General features: G+C 48.8%; 1 protein-coding gene across 30 annotated transcripts in view; it reads left to right on the forward strand.

The window, feature by feature from the left end:
* Positions 1 to 2,561: 2,561 nt before the first annotated feature.
* Positions 2,562 to 17,575, forward strand: part of UBTF (upstream binding transcription factor) — a 39,436-nt gene continuing 24,422 nt past the window's right edge. For 4 of the 30 annotated variants that reach the window (XM_035136116.3, XM_060281522.2, XM_060281521.2 and 1 more), the window contains exons 1-5: positions 2,562 to 2,674; positions 7,018 to 7,170; positions 8,287 to 8,465; positions 10,992 to 11,075; positions 16,101 to 16,256. In XM_035136116.3, coding sequence (XP_034992007.2) covers positions 7,113 to 7,170; positions 8,287 to 8,465; positions 10,992 to 11,075; positions 16,101 to 16,256 — 477 coding nt within the window. In that variant the 5' untranslated portion in view covers positions 2,562 to 2,674; positions 7,018 to 7,112. The other 26 variants (XM_035136115.3, XM_088655203.1, XM_088655199.1 and 23 more) reach the window with 11 other exon arrangements.

Consider the following 17,575-nt stretch of genomic DNA (forward strand, 5'->3'; position numbering starts at 1 on the left):
CTGGGATAGCTCAGTTCCCAGTGGGCAGAGCATGAGACTTAATCTCAAATTCATGGGTTCCAGCCCCACATTGGAGATTCCTGCATTGCAGGGGGTTGAAGTACTAGATGATGCTCGGGGTCCCTTTAAACCAGGCATCCCCAAACTGCGGCCCTCCAGATGTTTTGGCCTACAACTCCCATGATCCCTAGCTAACAGGACCAGTGGTCAGGAATGATGGGAATTGTAGTCCAAAACATCTGGAGGGCCGAAGTTTGGGGATGCCTGCTTTAAACTCTTCAATTCAACTTTTCTATTATCTTCACTGTCACACTCATGACAATCAATACATATGTATTCCCGTGACTTTGGGCTTTTCAAAATATATATTAGAAAACATAACAAAAATGCACAAAATACTGTGTTACAACGGTTTGCAACATACCGTACATATTAATTTACCACATTTACCTGGGAGTAAGCCCCACTGAATTCAGTGGAGCATGTATCTTGAGTAGACATATGCAAACTGCATTGTCAGCCTTTTACAGTAGGTACAGAGGGTTTAAAGGTAAAGGTAAAGGGGCCCTGACCATCAGGTCCAGTCGTGTCCGACTCTGGGGTTGCGGCGCTCATCTTGCTCTATAGGCCGAGGGAGCCGGCGTTTGTCCGCAGACAGCTTCCGGGTCCCGTGGCCAGCATGACAAAGCTGCTTCTGGCGAACCAGAGCAGTGCACGGAAACGCCGTTTACCTTCCCGCCGGAGCGGTCCCTATTTATCTACTTGCACTTTGATGTGCTTTCGAACTGCTAGGTGGGCAGGAGCTGGGACCGAGCAACGGGAGCTCACCCCGTTGCAGGGATTCGAACCGCCAACCTTCCGACCAGCAAGCCCTTCTACAATTCTGTGTCCCCTTACTTGGCAGAAAGTTTACCTTGCAGTAAATGTGCAGGTACATATTTAAAAGCTACTGCACAGATACTCAAATCTTCACACACTTGCTCATTTCCAACAGCTAGTGAAAATGGAGGAAGTAAAAGCAAAACGCAGTACTATTCAGGGTGGGCAGTGAAGGGTCCAAATGGATGGGACTCGTGATTCAAAATGGTTTTGGGGGTTTGTCATTTTGCTTTGTCTTTTCAATTCCAAAACAAAAAAAAATTCCTTCCAGCAGGACTTAGAGACCAACTAAGTTTGTCATAGGTATGAGCTTTCGTGTGCATGCACACTTCTTCAGATGCCAATTCCAAAACTTATTCTTATAATATAAATTACTGTACAGTACCTGTTAATGAGTTCCCCTCATTAGAACATACTTCCATGTTCTCTATGAGAGACAGGCAGACGTCACGTACACGCCTGCCTATCCCAGAGATCCCGGGAAGCGGATAAATTATTCCCGGTTCCAACTGAGAAAACATCACGGAGAACAGAGGAGCGGTGGCCCGTTTTTAACGCGGGTTACGCGGGGGGGGGGGGAGGCGAGGACGGGCGCGTTAATTAGCTCCCTCTGCCCCCTTCCCCGCCTTTCCAACCCATAACTCCTAATTGCACTACTCGGGTCTGTCTGTAAAAGTCGCTTTTGCGTATTGGCATCGGCGTTAATTCGACAGGCAACTCTGAAAGCAGATGATTGGCTGCAGCCGGAGATGACGCCCTTAACAACAAAGGTGGAGCTGGAAAAAATTAGATTATAGAGAAAGAGGGAGGGAGGGAAGGAGGGAGAACAAAAAATATGAAGCCTGGCATTTGACTGTAAAAATCTATAGACGAGTGTCATTTCCACGCAACGGCTAGAAAACAACACCGAGATTAGTGTCAATAATACCCAACAGGGAGTCACAAACTCCTCCTCCCTCCCCTCCCCTCCCATTCCCCGTTGTTTACAAGGCAAGCAAACTGGCACCTGGGGGGGGGGGGGAGCCGCTTGTTGCCAAAAATATGTCCGCTCTCAGAAATAATCTAGTGCCTTCGCCGCAGCTATTTCCTGCTCCTTCTGAGTTTTTTTTAATTTATTTCGGATCGCTGCCCTGTCCCCCCCCTCCCCGCCCTCTTGATGCAATCGTTTGAAGGTGGGGGAAGGAAAGAAAGGGGAGGTCGCAGGAGGAATTAAAATCGAGTGCGTGTGATTTGTGATCGTTTTACAAGCGCCAAGCGAAGAGGATTTGTGGCAAATGCAAGGTTTTCCCCTCCTCTCTTTCTTTTTTCCCTTTCCCCTCCTCCCTCTTTTCGTTTGACTACAGTGTTGCAAAAGCAGAGAGCAATAAAAACATACGCACATACACACACACACTGAACTCTCTCTCCACACACCCTGAGACACTTAGACCCACAACCTGGTGAGATCCGAGAGAGATCGGACAACCACCCCCTGGAGAAAAAAAAATATGCTTCCATTTTTGCAATCCCGTTTAGAGAGCAGATGGAAAAGTGGGGACTTGTGAAGAAAGGCTGTGAGGTTGCCTAAGGATCCGGGAGCCGAAGAGACCGGCTGATTGGAAGAAAAAAGCAGAGCGATGGAGGCGGGGGAAGTGCGAGCTCTCTGCGGGGACTGGAGCGAGTCCACGCCCGGGGCCAGCGCTGCAGAGCTGGCGTGCATTCAACCAACGCTTCCCAGCTAAAGCGAGCCCGGGAAAAGAAGAGGGGGGGAGGGAAAAAAGGGGGAGCTTTCCTCCAAAAGCCTTCCGATCTGCAGGTAGGTTGCAGACGTAGAAGGGGGCTCCGAATCTCCCCTCGAATCAGCTCCGGCATGGAGCCCCCCGTTGCAAAGGAGGGTGGGTGGTGGGTAAAGGACGGATCAGGGGGAGGGGGGGAAAGCAGGCACGATCCGAGGCGACGCTGCCTCCAGCCGGGGCTGCCTTTGCGGCAGTGCGAGCGCATGTGGAGCTCGCCATTAACCCGACGCTGCGCTCCGCCATCCGGGGCTGGAGGGAGGCGCTTTTGTTCCCTCCTCGAGCTCCGGCAGCGGAGGAAGACAAGCAGGCGGCGGCCGCTGCTCGGAGAAAGCAGCCACCGTCACTGCTCTCCTCTGCCTGCGTCTCCTGAGTCCTTGGTAAGGCTGAAAATATGGGGGCTTTCGCTCATTTTTTCGGGGTGCATCTTTTTATTTTAAAAAATTGCATTTCGGGGTTTTCCCCTCCCGCTTCAACACATTTTTGGGGAGGGAGGAGACTGGTGTTATTTTTAAATATATTCACATTTGAGAACCGAACAGGTTTTGTTTTTTGGAAAACGTGGTTTGGGGGCGCGCCCCCTTTCCATCGAGCGGGGCATCGGTAGGTGGAAGCGGATCGGAGCTCCTTTCCGCCTTCCATGCGGTCGATTAGGCGAAAGAGGCCGCCGCGTTCGGCCATGGAAGGGCGAGAGAGAAGGCAGGCAGTGGCGGATTCTCGCACGCCGATCCTCGCTCTGCAGGGGCAGAAATAACGAGGCGGTACAACCCGGGGGTTCAGAGACTCGATCCCCCTATTTTCTTTCTTCCCCTGCCCCGGGTTTAGGCTTGTTTTGGAACCGAGGGGGCCCTGCTCGGGTTAGAAAGGAAGGCGAGGCGGTGGAAACAACCAAGCTGCCGCCGCCTTTCTCTGGCTGCCTGCAGAGGGAGAAGCCAATGGACGGCGGGGGAAATGCACTCGTTTTCGCTTTTCTTTCCACCGTCCTCGCACGCTGGTTTTGCTCACATGCCTTTTCCATTGTACGAAATCGAGAGCCAAAAGCCGTCGCTCGATTTTATTTCAGAAAGAGTATTGTTCCCCGATTTCCCCCTGCGCGCTGGGGACCTTTGGCGAGCTCGGTCGGCATAGCCTTTCCGACCGGCTGCAGCCAGTGCGCTCCTCCGCCATCCGGAGGGTGGGTCCATGCAGGCGAGGTCTTCGGCGTCCCTCCCTCTTTTCCTCTCGCTCTCTCCCCCGACGAGACGCTTTTTTCGGGAGGCCCCCTGCTGCGGAGCGAGTGTGGAGAATCGGGTGAGCGGGCTTTGGCTCCGCCGAGTTCCCGTGCGCCCTAGGCGCGCAGGGGGAGGCGCTCCCCGGGGGTCTGGGCGCTGCTGCTGGTAGAGGAGGCGGCGGCAGAAGCAGCGGCAGCAACAGCCACGACGTGCTGCCCTCCCTCGGCTCTGCCTGGACGCCCCCAGCCGGGCATTCATTTCTCCCTCCCGCCAGCCTGCCTTCCCCGCCCCCCTTCCACCAGCGGCTCCGATGGGGCTGCTGCAGCAGCGGCTCTCCGGCTCCTGCTCCTCCCCACTCGCGCCTGCCGCCGCCACAACGAGGCGGGCTTGTCTCAGCCTTCTTAACCGCCTAGACGAGGTGAGACCGACGGAGAGAAAAAGAGACGCGCAACTCGCCTGGCGGCCCCCTTCTCCCCAACAGACTTGGGGTCGCTGCCTGTTCCGAGGCTGACGGCGCGGGATCCGTTGCTTCGCGCTGCGGGTACAGGATTTGGGGGGGGGGGGAACCACAACCTCGCCCTTCAGATTGGGGACGGCTGCTCTCGGGATCGAAGGCGAGTTAATCGGGGAAACGCGAGAGCCAGTCTCGCCTGCTTGACCACGTTGCCCGACGGCGGGGAAGAGCCACCCTTCTCTTAAGTGGCTGGTCTCTCTGGGGATCTGGGGCGGCGGGAAAGCGGTTTGGGGATACAAAGGGGGGGGGTTAGAAATTTGATTAAAGGCATTTGGTTAGAGGGAAGGACTGGGTCGCACTGCGAGAATTTACGAAACCAAGATCCAGCAGGGAAAGAGGGTTATCTCTGTTAACAAAGCGGAGAAATCGTAAGGGGTTGTGTGCCGAAAGAGAGCTGGATCTTGAATCAATCCCGTAGAAATCCAACAAAGCGAAGAACGGGAAGGGGAAAAGAAATCTCGGGAGCGGGTAATCCGGTGATCCAAAGTTCCTCCCGGGAAGGTCGACCTAACTCGGTGGAGCGCTGGATCTGCCGAAGAACCGAAGCTTCGGTGGACCCCTCCTTCCTCCTTGCCCGCGGGAAGAAGGGAGGTTCAAGGCCAGAGGGCTGGAGCCCGTCCCGGGGTTTTTAAGAAAATACGTGTGCGAGGGTGGGCGGGAGAGAGGAATCGGGCAGACGAGGCGGCGGCTAGATTTTTCCTTCGGTGGCGCCCGCAGGGCGTGTGGAGAGGACGGAGGCGGGGGGAGGAGGCGAGGCAGCTGCAGCAGCCGCTCCGACGGCTCGGCTCGGCTCGGCTCTCCCGCCTGCCTGGAGACAGGCAGAGAGCAAGAGGAGGGGGGCAGCAACCAGCAGCAGCTGCGGCTCTTCTGTTGCAGGGAGGCGGCGGCGGTGGAGATTGGCTGCTGCTAGTGCGGCCTCGGAAGAGCAGATGGAAGGGGAGGGAGGGAGCGCAGAAGAGGCACCCGCAGATCCCACCCCCTAGCCCGGCCTGCCTCTCCTCCTCCACCCCGCCCCGCCGGCCCGCCTCTCTTCCCCACCCACGCTGGGCCGGGGATCTTCGGCCTTTTTTCGAAGCCGATCCCTCCCGCCCGCTTCCTTGTCGGCCAAACGAATCGTTTCTTTTGCCTTCCCTGCAACCAGAATCCCGGGGATCTCTTCCTCCTCCCAATCAGGTCTCGCGGCTTTCGTTTCTATCTCCTCCCCCTGTCGCTTCCCTTATATAACATTTCCTGTCCTCGCTCTTGAGAACTAGCGTTCCAGTTGCCCTTAAACAAAACAAAATACGGATTCTCACTTAATGCCCACATCCCTAATTCTCTTCTCCTGTACAGTCAACAAAGTAACATCTTCATTACCCTGTTCCCCATTTTTAACCACTATTGCCTTTAGCTCTTGCCCTCATAGCTATCTGTGTAGACTACCTCGTTTTTATCCTTGCATCAACTCCATGAGGAAAGTTACACTGAAGGGGAAAGTTAGTAACTGGCCCATTGACTTAGAAATAACCACACACACCCCCAAAAAATCAAGGTGAGAAAGTGGAACTCCTGGAAGGGTCAACTGGGCTGCACTAGAAAATTTTGCAGAACAGAATTCCAACCGCAGCTTGTCCTGTTTTACATATTTTTAAAAGAAATTACTAACTGGCCCGAGATCACTCACTTGAGTTTTATGGCAGAGTAATCAAACTTAGGCATCCTCGGTCCAAGTCAGCACTCCAAACTCAAGACTACCCTGACTATAATCCCCCCCAATCCCCCTCATGTGATTTATTCCACTATCAAACATTTTGCATTCCTCTTTTATGTGACAGATCCCACTTTGGGGCCTCCCATGCCTAGTGCTGTTGGAGGCCTTTTCTCTTTAGAGGATCCCGCTGAGACCTACTTCAGCTATGCAGATTCCCCCCTCCCCCAACTTTTAGCACACTTAGCCCCATTTGTGAAACGGATTCCTTTCTGAATCCAGATTTATATGCCAATCAGGGCTGGATTTAGGTTTGGTGAGGCCCCAAGCTACTGATGGTAATGGGGCCCTTTATATGTCTAGCAGTCCTTTGTCAACGACTGGCCATGGTTGAATACAAGTAATTGTTGAACTGAAATATAATTAAGGTTTTTTTTGTTTTTTTGGGGGGGGGGAGAGAGTGGGGCCCTAAGCTATATCTTATGCCTAAATCCAGCACTGACGCCAATGAATAGATGTGCTGTTACAATCCTCTAGGCCAGGGGGTAAACAGAAGTTGCTGGAGGACTGTTCTTATCTCTTGCCATTGGCCCTGATAAGATTCAGGGCCCAACTTTTCTCTAGGGAAAGAGAATTCCAGAATGTTCCTGTGGCCGTCTTTGGACATCCGCCGTTTCATCTGCCTACAGGAAACCTTGCCCTCCATCCACCAGAGAAGATAATCCTGTTAACTGTTCACATAATTACTTACCCAAGGGTGAAAGGAAAATGTGTTGAGACCTTGATTTTATCAAACCTCCTTTCCTTTTTTAAAAAAAACTCACTTGAACTCGCAGGTTCAAGTTCAGGAGTTGTTATTCTGTGTGCAAACAAGCCCCTGTTTTTGAAGGGGACGTGCTGGTGCTGTCAGAAAGGGCAGTAGAGGCTGTAACTCCCGTTCGTTCCTGCTTTCAGGGTGAAAAGTGATTGACGCCATCGTGAAGGGGGGCGAGAGGGAGCTGGAAGGGGCAGACCCAAGAGGTGTCACCCTAGGGTCCGAGAGGTGGAGGATGAACGGAGAAGCGGATAGCCCAACTGACTTAGAAATGACGGCCCCCAAAAACCAAGGTGAGCAGGTGGGAACTCTTGGGAGGGTCAACTGGGCTGTGCCAGAAAATTTTGCAGAACAGGATTCCAGCCACAGCTTGTTCTAGTTTGCATATTTTTTAAAAAGAAATTGATTGCCGGACGAAGTAAATCCTTTATAGAAGTCTCGTGAATTAGCTCACTGAATTTCTAGCCAGATGGGAATGCAGGAAGGAGTTTTCCTTTTTCAGCCAACTTTGTGCAGAGCTGTCTGTCTCTCCTCTGCCACCCTAGTTACTTGCCTGATGGCAGTTTCTAGTTGTCTGTGGCTACCAGGCTAAGTGCTTAAATACAAGAATACTTTATTACCTTGCTCATGCATTCCTAGTCTCTTCCTGAGAATATGATGTTTGCCATCTATGCAGGGCCTCCTCCCCACCCTCCACTTTAATTATATGGTTTTTCTTGGTCGTGGACAGAAATTTGATTAAACATGAAATTTCCAGACCCTTTGGGTTCATGTTTGCATGTGTTGCCGTTGAACTCTTTATGGGCAAAGCCAAGACCTGCATGCTGGGATTTGTAGTCCATGGGTACTGTTTTGCTATGAGCATGGAACCCTGTTGGCTATTGCTTTGCTGTTATTTTATACAGCGTATGCTTCTAAATCCTAAGCAAGATACTAAGAAGAGTCTATCTAAGGCTTGGTGAGGCGGAGGTATCCTCTCCGTGCATCATTATATAAGCATCCTCACACTCCTGCGAAATTTGACAGAACCCAAATTTGAAAAACAGCAATTAGAGGCCCCTATCTTCTGAGCAATAATTCTTGTGTACAAAACGGTAAATAGTTTAATTAGTGAGATAAAATGTTGTTTTCTTTAGGATCCTTGAAAAGAGCTATACATTGAGCTCTTGAAATAAGCACCTCTCTAAATTAAATTTTATATTTAAACAATATGTTGACTTAGTAATTGAATTCAACAGGACTTACTCCCAGGTAAGTGGATATAGTATTGCAGGCTGAGCAGATGATTTCATTGGCTAAAAGCAACTTGGTGATGAACCTTTAATTGATTAGTATCCCTAGTGCGTATAAGTGTATGCCAAATGTAATGTATGATATAAAGAGTATATGTTTCCCCTCCCCTCCCCCAGACCGTTGGACCCAGGAAGATATGCTCACCCTCTTGGAGTGCATGAAGAACAATCTGCCCTCCAATGACGCTGGCTGCAAGTTCAAAACCACCGAATCCCACCTGGACTGGGACAAAGTTGCCTTCAAGGACTTTTCCAGTGAGATGTGCAAGATGAAGTGGAATGAGATTTCCAATGAGGTAGCCTTTTTATACCTCGTATGGGTCTGTGACATGAAATGTTGTCTAGCATGAGGAAGGGGCGCTTCTGTTTGGAGTGGGCTCTCTAGTCTGCTGCAGGGCTGCCTTGATCTGAATGCTGGGTCCTAAGACTTTGCCAGTGTGATAGCAAGGCAGGAGTTCTGCTTCCTTCCCTGGATCTTCTGTGTCTTCTCCCTTGCCCGTAATGCCCTCCCTTCTTTATCAGATGCCCACATCTCTTTCAAATCCCTCTCTATCCACATACCACCAAAACTACCTGCCTCTCGCTGCCAGTTCCCATCTGCCCGATCACTCCTCTTAATCACATCCTTTCTATCTCCTTCATCTTTGCCTGGGCAGGCAAAGGGCTGGCCGGCTGCCTTCTTATTAACTCTCCACATCCGTGTCACATTTTGGCCGCAGTCCTAGATCCACTTACCCGAGAGCAAGCCCCATTGAACTCAGGATTGCACAGTCGGGTGTCTTGATGGTATGAATGAAACCACTATCGCTACTGCAAAGGCAGTCCTCAAGGAGATTCTGTTTTTGACCATTAAGCCGCTGTGCTTCAGTAAGAAAAGAGTTTTGAAGGGAGGCTACAGCAGGAGACTGAAGAACCGTGGCTGGCAGAAGACAGATTGGGATATGCTGCTAGAGAGAGATCTGGGCAAGATCTCTGGCAGCAGACCAGCAAGCGTTTCCAGCTCCCAGTAATTAAAACAACAGCAACGAAAAGTGCAAATTAGACTGCTGAAATAAATAAAAGCTTTTTGGGAAAACCAACCCCCTGTAACACTCAGTTCACATTCCAAAAGCAAATTCCTGGGCTAAGCATGTGTTCATAGGTACTCTCTTCCTTTATTCTAATGGCTATTTTACACTGTGTTACACTTGGTGGACTTTGGGGTGCTAGTAAAATAACACAAAGCAGATCCCACAAGCCTGAAGGTTGCTCACCCCAGCATTAGAGAATTTGTTAGGGTTGAAGTCGAGACAGATGGCATTTAGGAATTTCTTGCTGCAGAAATTTATTGTTCCACTTTAAGGTGTTAAATATATTATCTTTCCTGTCTTGCTAACTTAAAACTGATAATTACTAGTTAATGTTACTGATGAGCAACTGATTTGATCTTGTATTTACCGTTATTTGAGTTGTGCATAGAAATGTTTCCTGCTCACTGCTATTCTGTGTTTTTGGGTTCACTGTAAAATCCTTTCACCCTATATACTAATGCAAATATAAACTTAGGCATTGACATATTGCTTAATCCCTTAAAGCTTATGACATTTCTAAGCATAAAAATGCAAAATCTCTAAGGCAGGCATCCCCAAACTGCGGCCCTCCAGATGTTTTGGCCTACAACTCCCATGATCCCTAGCTAACAGGACCAGTGCTCAGAGATGATGGGAATTGTAGTCCAAAACATCTGGAGGGCCGAAGTTTGGGGATGCATGCTCTAAGGTGCTGTAGGATTCTGTTATTTTTGCTGGAACAGCTGTTCTAAGGAATTTGCTATTAATGGCCTTAATGAAACATAATAGCAGGCCATAGTTTGTTTGAATGTATGAGCTGAACCCAGAAGACTAACCACAGTCGGTTAGCTGGCAACGAACCACAAAGTGAAGTATGGTTTGCTGTTGGCTTCTGCGAGCTATGGCTTGTTTTAATTATGGCTTTGGTGTTATGACCAAAACAAACGGCTGTGCTTAACTATGGTTTGTTTGCTCTAGTTACTCACCGAGCTGCAGAAGATTAGGCTAGAACAGCTGGAGAACAATCTTAAGTTTTGGAGAAACCAGCTGAAATGGTTTGCTTGTTCGTCTGTGAGATAACTCATGGTTGGTTAAGCAAACCATGATTAAAACAAACCAAGGATTACCATAATGTGCAAACACAACTGTTGTCTGTTTTGTGGCAGCTGTAAGATAGGTGTTGCACAGAACATAAAAGCAACATGGTACCTTCCTCAGAGAGAATACACTCCACAATCAACGCCCCAGACACATAGCTAATTTTAGGTACCGGTAGTTATTAGCATAATGCAGCCAATGTATGTTTAGTGGCAGCTGTGTGCTAGGTGCTGTATGAAACGTGGAAGCAACAAATTGCCTTCCCAGTTGAGAGTACACTCCATGACGGATGCCCCAGGCGCATTGGTGATTGTTAGAACTAATGATGAGTCACCTGCTTGCTAATGCAACAAAGTCAATTTGCTCTCTGCCACAGACTCCATTATGATGCCTGCTTTGAGAATTAAAGGATATGTAAGAACTTAGGTAGTTCCCCCATCCAAATACTGATCAAATTCAGACATGCTTAGCTGCAGCAAGGTGGTGGCTTCATGCGCCCCCGGACCATAATTGGGGATTGCTATAAAGGTGCCCTTAGCTCTCAATTCCGCTCACAAGTTCAGCCATTCAATTGTGGTTGCGATGGTGTGCTAGTAAAGACTTGCAGCCCTGGAAATGGTTGACAATGCTGTTCTCTCCCCCGTCTCTGGTTGCATTTGCTGGTTGCTCCTGCAGGTGAGGAAGTTCCGAACCCTGACAGAACTGATCATGGACGCTGAGGAGCACGTGAAAAACCCATACAAGGGGAAAAAGCTGAAGGTAAGCGTTGACTCAGTGGAGGGACGGGCTCATGAGAGAACGACTCCTCCTGAATCTGGCTGGCTGCTCTGTTAACTTTCCCGCTTTGTTCCTGTGCTGCAGTGCTTAGCGGCCAGTGTTTCTTAACATTGCTGACCCCCATGCAAGATCCCGCAGGGCAGGGGTGGGTACAGAGATGCCCTCCAGATAAATGGGACTACAGCTCCCATCATTCCTGGTGATTGTCATGCTGGGTGGGGTGGTTGGAAATTGTAGTCCAAAAACATCTGGGTTCTGCCATAGGGGAGAAATAGTGGAATAGTGCAGTTTCCAGTGTCACACACCTGTGCTATAAACAGTCCTCACTACACACATACACACATGCATTTCAATTTGCAGTTGTTGATATGCGTATCCCTTTAATGATCAGCAAAGCGCTTTTTAAGAGTGCAGAAGGGTAGCACAATTGTATTGTCTCTCACCCCTCCCCTCTGAATTAAAGCACTTAAAACCAGATTACTTCAAAGAATGTGGAAAAATTGAGAATGAGTCACCCCAATGCATGTGCCAGGAAGGAACTGTCTGGGGGCAGGCAGGTAGAAATGCATGAATGAGTCAAAGTTGCTGGAAGTTTCAAAGCAGCCATCTTTAAGAGGAACCTGCCCACTGGAGCCTTTCTAACAGCAGCTTTAAGTGGCAGAGATTAGCAAGAAACTTTCATAGAAAAAAGCGTTACTGCCAACTTGTGCCTACTCACAAGGGTTTAGAGCTAGAAGAGGTTAGAAAGCTGACAGGCCTACATATCATTCCACGGTGTAGAGCAGGCATCCCCAAACTTCGGCCCTCCAGATGTTTTGGACTACAATCCCCATCATCCCTGACCACTGGTCCTGTTAGCTAGGGATCATGGGAGTTGTAGACCAAAACATCTGGAGGGCTTTTAGTGTCACCAATCCCATGCTAATGGAACACTCTTCCAGCAGAGATTTGGGCCGCAGTTTGGGGATGCCTGGTGTAGAGTAAAACAAAATTGGAACTCACTTTCAGATTCGTTAGGCCAACCTGAATGCCACAAAATTTGTGTGCATGCTTTTGAGTTCATCAGAACACTTCATCAGGATAGTGAATTATGTGTGTGTAGGGAGAGTTGATGTAGAATCTGTGGAGTCAGCCTTTAAGATGAAATGTGAAAGTTACAGGCATCCAAATGAGGCTTTCTTTAGGAGCTCTGCAAATTTCAGCTTCCACCAAATGCCGCCAAGGGCTTCTGGGAAGAAAACACTCCCCCCCCCCCACACACTTTGTTTGCAATCTATCCTTATAAAGGGTTCTGGAGAAAATTTTCATGCTCTTTCATGACATTTAGTTGGTCACAATAAAGGTATGAGACTAACATCAATTTTAGATTCACCCTTTTGTGTTGCCCGTATCTGTTGTTCTTCCATGAGTGCTCACGCACTCTGAAGACTGCCTGAGGTGCCATTTGGAAGACTTACACACACACACACACAAAAACAAACAAACTTGGCGCCCTTTTTCTGAGTCATTCTTATTTGGAACACTGCCAGTTGCTTGAACTGTTGGTTTTCAGTCAGAGCTGTTTTTTCAACACCTGTGCTTTTCTCTTCGTCTTTGGGTGTTTCCTGTTTTAGGAGGTTGCAAAATGAAAATCGAATTTCTCAGATCTGCTTTTCGAACAAACTTGACAGAAGCACGAATCTGAGCGGGCCCTGTCAACCAGGCGTTAAAGAAACTATAAATCCAGTTTAAGAAAAACCTGTTAACTGAGAGATACCAACTTCTTATATTTTATTTCTTAGATTTATATTATATACCACCCTTCATCGTAAGGGCCGTTCACATAATAAAATACAGAAACAAGTACAGTGGTACCTCTGGTTGCAAACGGGCACATGCGGGTCGTGATTCGGCGTTTATGCGCATGACGTCATTTGACGCTTCTGCACATGCACGAACCACCAAACCCGGAAGTAACCCGTTCCATTACTTCCAGGTTTGGAGTGATCGTAACCCGTATTGTATGCAACCCACAAATGTGTAAAACAAAACAGGAAAACAAAATAAAAAAATTCCTTGAGTAGCACCTTAAAGACCAACTAAGTTTTTATTTTGGTATGAGCTTTCGTGTGCATGCACACTTCCTGTAACCAAAACAGGAAAACGATAGCCTCCCACAGACACATTTAAAAGGCTGTAGAATATTAATCAACCTGAGGCCTGGTTGAAGAGGAACATTTTTGCCTGGTGCCTAAACTTATATAATGCATCCTCTCTTTAAAATGTTTATACCCTGCTTTTCCTTAGAAAAGTTTAAGGCAGCTCACAAACAGGAGCCATAAAATTCAATGAAATCAGAAGACACATTTGAGAGGAGTTGGAGTAGAGTTGCTGCGAGCTGCTGCTCTTGAGCCCCCTTCCCCCTTCTGCATGAGGAGTAGGACGTTCACATAGAATCTTAAGAGTTGGAAGGTACCCAGGGATCATCTAGTCCAACCCCCTGCAATGCAAAAAACTTATCTAAAGCCAAGTGTTTACCAGCCGTGTGTTACAACAGTGAGTGGCTGGGTGGGGGGCTTGTGGGACCCCTGTCCTTACTGCACATTGCAGCCATGCCTTCTGTCATTGGTGCTCAGGGCAGAAATGCTTCCACACCAGATGGCTCTCAGCACATCCTCATTTGCGCTGGTGGAGTTCCTCCGAGTGTATATATGCTCTGCCTGCACGTTGCAGTGGGGTCAGGTAACATGGACCATAGCTGCCAAGTTTTCCCTTTTCTCGCGAGGAAGCCTATTCAGCATAAGGGAAAATCCCTGTAAAAAAGGGATAACTTGGCAGCTATGAACATGGACACTGCATGGCTCTATGTGGTGCTTTGAAGTCCCGACAAGCAGCTGATTGTCAGGACTTCAAAGCACCACCCAGAGTTCTTAGCAAGCCTGTTTACCTGCCTACCCGTGGCATTGAGTAATTGGCAGGTGGGGTGGGCTTAGCCCCAAAGGCCTAACAGGCCTTATTGGGTCATGGGGTTTCATTCAGATGCAGGATCTTTCCTTCCCCTGCTGCTACCCAGACACTTTAAGCTGGAGGCGCCAGGGATTGAATCTGGGGCCTTCTGCATCTTCAACTGAGATGCAGTGGAGCCTCTACCTTTGGAACAGTATGGGAGCAGGAGCAGTATCTTGGGGGTTACGTAAAAGGAATCTTAACTTGCCTTTTCCCCGAAGCCTTTGCCTTGTTTTCTCCCCCAGTCCCTTTATTGCAAATAAGCCAAAGTATGTGGCGCTGTGGGTTAAACCACAGAATCTAGGAAAGGGGTCAGCAAACTTTTTCAGCAGGGGGCCGGTCAACTTTCCCTCAGACCTTGTGGGGGGCCGAACTATATTTTGAGGGGGGGGAAATGAACGAATTCCTATGCCCCACAAATAACCCAGAGATGCATTTTAAATAAAAGGTCATATTCTACTCATGTAAAAACACCAGGCAGGCCCCACAAATAACCCAGAGATGCATTTTAAATAAAAGGACACATTCTACTCATGTAAAAACATGCTGATTCCCGGACCGTCCGCGGGCTGGATTTAGGAGGTGATTGGGCCACATCCAGCCCCCGGGCCTTAGTTTGGGAACCCCTGATCTAGGACTTGCTGATCAGAAGGTCGGCGGTTCGAATCCCTGCAACGGGGTGAGCTTCCGTTGCTCGGTCCCAGCTCCTGCCCACCTAGCAGTTCGAAAGCACATCAAAGTGCAAGTAGATAAATAGGGACCGCTCCGGCGGGAAGGTAAACGGCGTTTCCGTGCGCTGCTCTGGTTCGCCAGAAGCAGCTTTGTCATGCTGGCCACGGGACCCGGAAGCTGTCTGCGGACAAACGCCGGCTCCCTCGGCCTATAGAGCGAGATGAGCGCTGCAACCCCAGAGTCGGACACGACTGGACCTGATGGTCAGGGGCCCCTTTACCTTTATGTGTTGTTGAAATAGTCGCAAATTCTTCCACTGCCTTGCTTTGGTAGGGGGCCTCTTCTTTGTAAACTATATACATAGATGACACTGTAAATAACACTGATACAGTTTACATGTGCCGACCTGCTTTGTGAATGAATTTAATCTGCCTCAAGCAGGGACCAAGTGGTTTACAACAAGAAATCAATTAAAAAAAGTAGTGGTGAAAGAAACGGGCCACTAAAAGCCATAGAATCATAGAGTTGGAAGAGACCACAAGGGCCATCCAGTCCAACCCCCTGCCAAGCAGGAAACACCATCAAAGCATTCTTGACATATGGCTGTCAAGCCTCCGCTTAAAGACCTCCAAAGAAGGAGACTCCACCACACTCCTTGGCAGCAAATTCCACTGATTTTAGCATCTACTCTGGATGCTAAAATCCTTTTGCTTTTTTTTAAATTAAAAAACAACAACACCTGATTGACTTGCTCTGCAACTTGTCTCTTGCCCTCTGGAGAACCCCTGTCTCCATTCACAACCACTGTTGCCCCTTTAAGCTCATCGCCATGACTAGCCAATTATGGTGGATCTAATTCATTAACCTTTTGTCGTCTTTTAATTCTGATTTAATTTTTTTTATACACCTTCTGATTGGGGTGGAGTTTGTGGGCGGGAAAAACACCCCAAAACGTATATTTTTTGCTCATTTGCTATGAGGGAAGGTCTAGTTGCTGCAGTGTGTATAGGGTTACATGCAGATGATTTGCTTCTGAAAAGTACTAACTAGATTTGGGGTGAGAAACCTGCATCTCACTGCCCTTTGGTGTAGTTCCCATGGGGCTGCCTGCAAGTGATCAATTCAGCCCTATGTTAGTAGGGAGCAAAAATGATGCGACTCTCTGTGTCCCCCGCAAAAAAAAATACAGTAGGAGAGCACATGCACACACAGAACAAAATGGAGATGGCGTGGAACAGAAAGAGTTACGCGATGCTAATTTAAAAGCAGCAACACGTTTTGCGGACTTCTGACCAGGCAGGCTCAGAACAATAAACCTTCCTTGTTGCTTCCTTTCCTGTCCCTGTTCAGAAGCATCCCGACTTCCCCAAGAAACCTTTGACTCCATATTTCCGTTTCTTCATGGAGAAGCGAGCAAAGTATGCTAAGCTACACCCGGAAATGAGCAATCTGGATCTCACCAAGATACTATCCAAAAGGTATAAGGAGCTCCCTGAAAAGAAGAAGGTGAGCAAATGAACATGGAGGCTGTGGAAAGTGCCGCATATGAGCATCTGCAGGGATGCAGCTCTCTGCTGTGGGAAGCATCTTAGTGCTTGCACAGCAGCAGCAGGGTGTGCATATGAGAGAGATAGAAACCACCTCTCCTGTTCTCCTTGGAGAATTTGGAATTTGGTACAGCTTGTTCCCCTTTCTCTCCCGGCCAGCTTTTCCCAGCTTGAGACTGATGGGAATTGTAGTCCAAAGCATCTGGAATGTGCTGGGTTGGGGAATGTTTCTTCTGCAGAAGGAAGTGTCAGCAAGGTGCTCTGGGGAGTCTTCTGCAAAAGGGCCTTCTGCAAGGAAAAGTCCCTTCCCTCAATTACCCTGCAGTGTTCAGAAACCAAGCCAAGATGTATGACGCTGACCCCACCACCATTTGGACACTTCCCTTCAGCTGCAGTTCGGCAATGGCTGGAAATGTTTAGGGCCTTGAAAGTGGAATTTGCTTTACTGTGAAAGCCCCATTTTATAGGATGTCATCGTTCTCCCAGAACTCACTTTGACCTCTTATGGGTTGTAGTCAGCCAAGCTCTATTCAGATTTGGTCCAATGAAATAAATGATCCCAACGTTAGTCATGTCCATTAACTTCAGGAGGTCATCTCTGAATGGGGCTATTGCAGAATGCCACCTTGCGCTTTTGCATATTCAAGGCGGGTTAATTGGGAGGTTGAAGTGTCTGTTTTTAGTTTAGGGAACGCATGTACTGCTTGATGTTTCTTTTAGCAAAAATGGGTTCCTAGGTTCCATTTTACCTGTTGGCACCTTCCAGTTTCCCAGCCTTGAATGAACCTCTGGAAGGTTGCCCATGAGGGAATGTGGCCCCTGGACTGTAAAAGGCACCCCATCCCTGATGTGAGGTGTCTTCTCCACTATGGAGGCCAGAGAGAGAGCGCAAGAGGCGTGTCTGTCTGTGTGAAGGGTTATGTTTGCTTTCTCCACCCCTCCTAGTCACCCTCCCGAGGGGCTTGAGAGCATGCAACAGTTTCCCCAAAGATGGCAGTATATCTGCCTGTTTAACCCTCGTGCCACTGCTTGCCTGTTCATGCCGCTCCCAGAGACTAGCCACAGGGCTTTGTTGTGTTTCCTTGGCTTGTTGAGGGTGTAAGCTTCTAAAAAGTAGCAGGAAGGAGATGGTCTAAAGGAATAGAGGAGGTGATGGGTTCTTCTGTCCTCTCCCCCACCCCTCTCGTGGGATATATGGCATTTAAGTGGGATGTCAGCTCGTGCTTTTATAATTGGGGAGACACTGTGTTTGGCCCAAAGAGCTGCGCAGTTCTGCCC

The sequence above is a fragment of the Zootoca vivipara genome, chromosome 12 (genome assembly GCF_965207765.1).
Source record: "Zootoca vivipara chromosome 12, rZooViv2.hap1.1, whole genome shotgun sequence".
Lineage (NCBI taxonomy): Eukaryota > Metazoa > Chordata > Lepidosauria > Squamata > Lacertidae > Zootoca > Zootoca vivipara.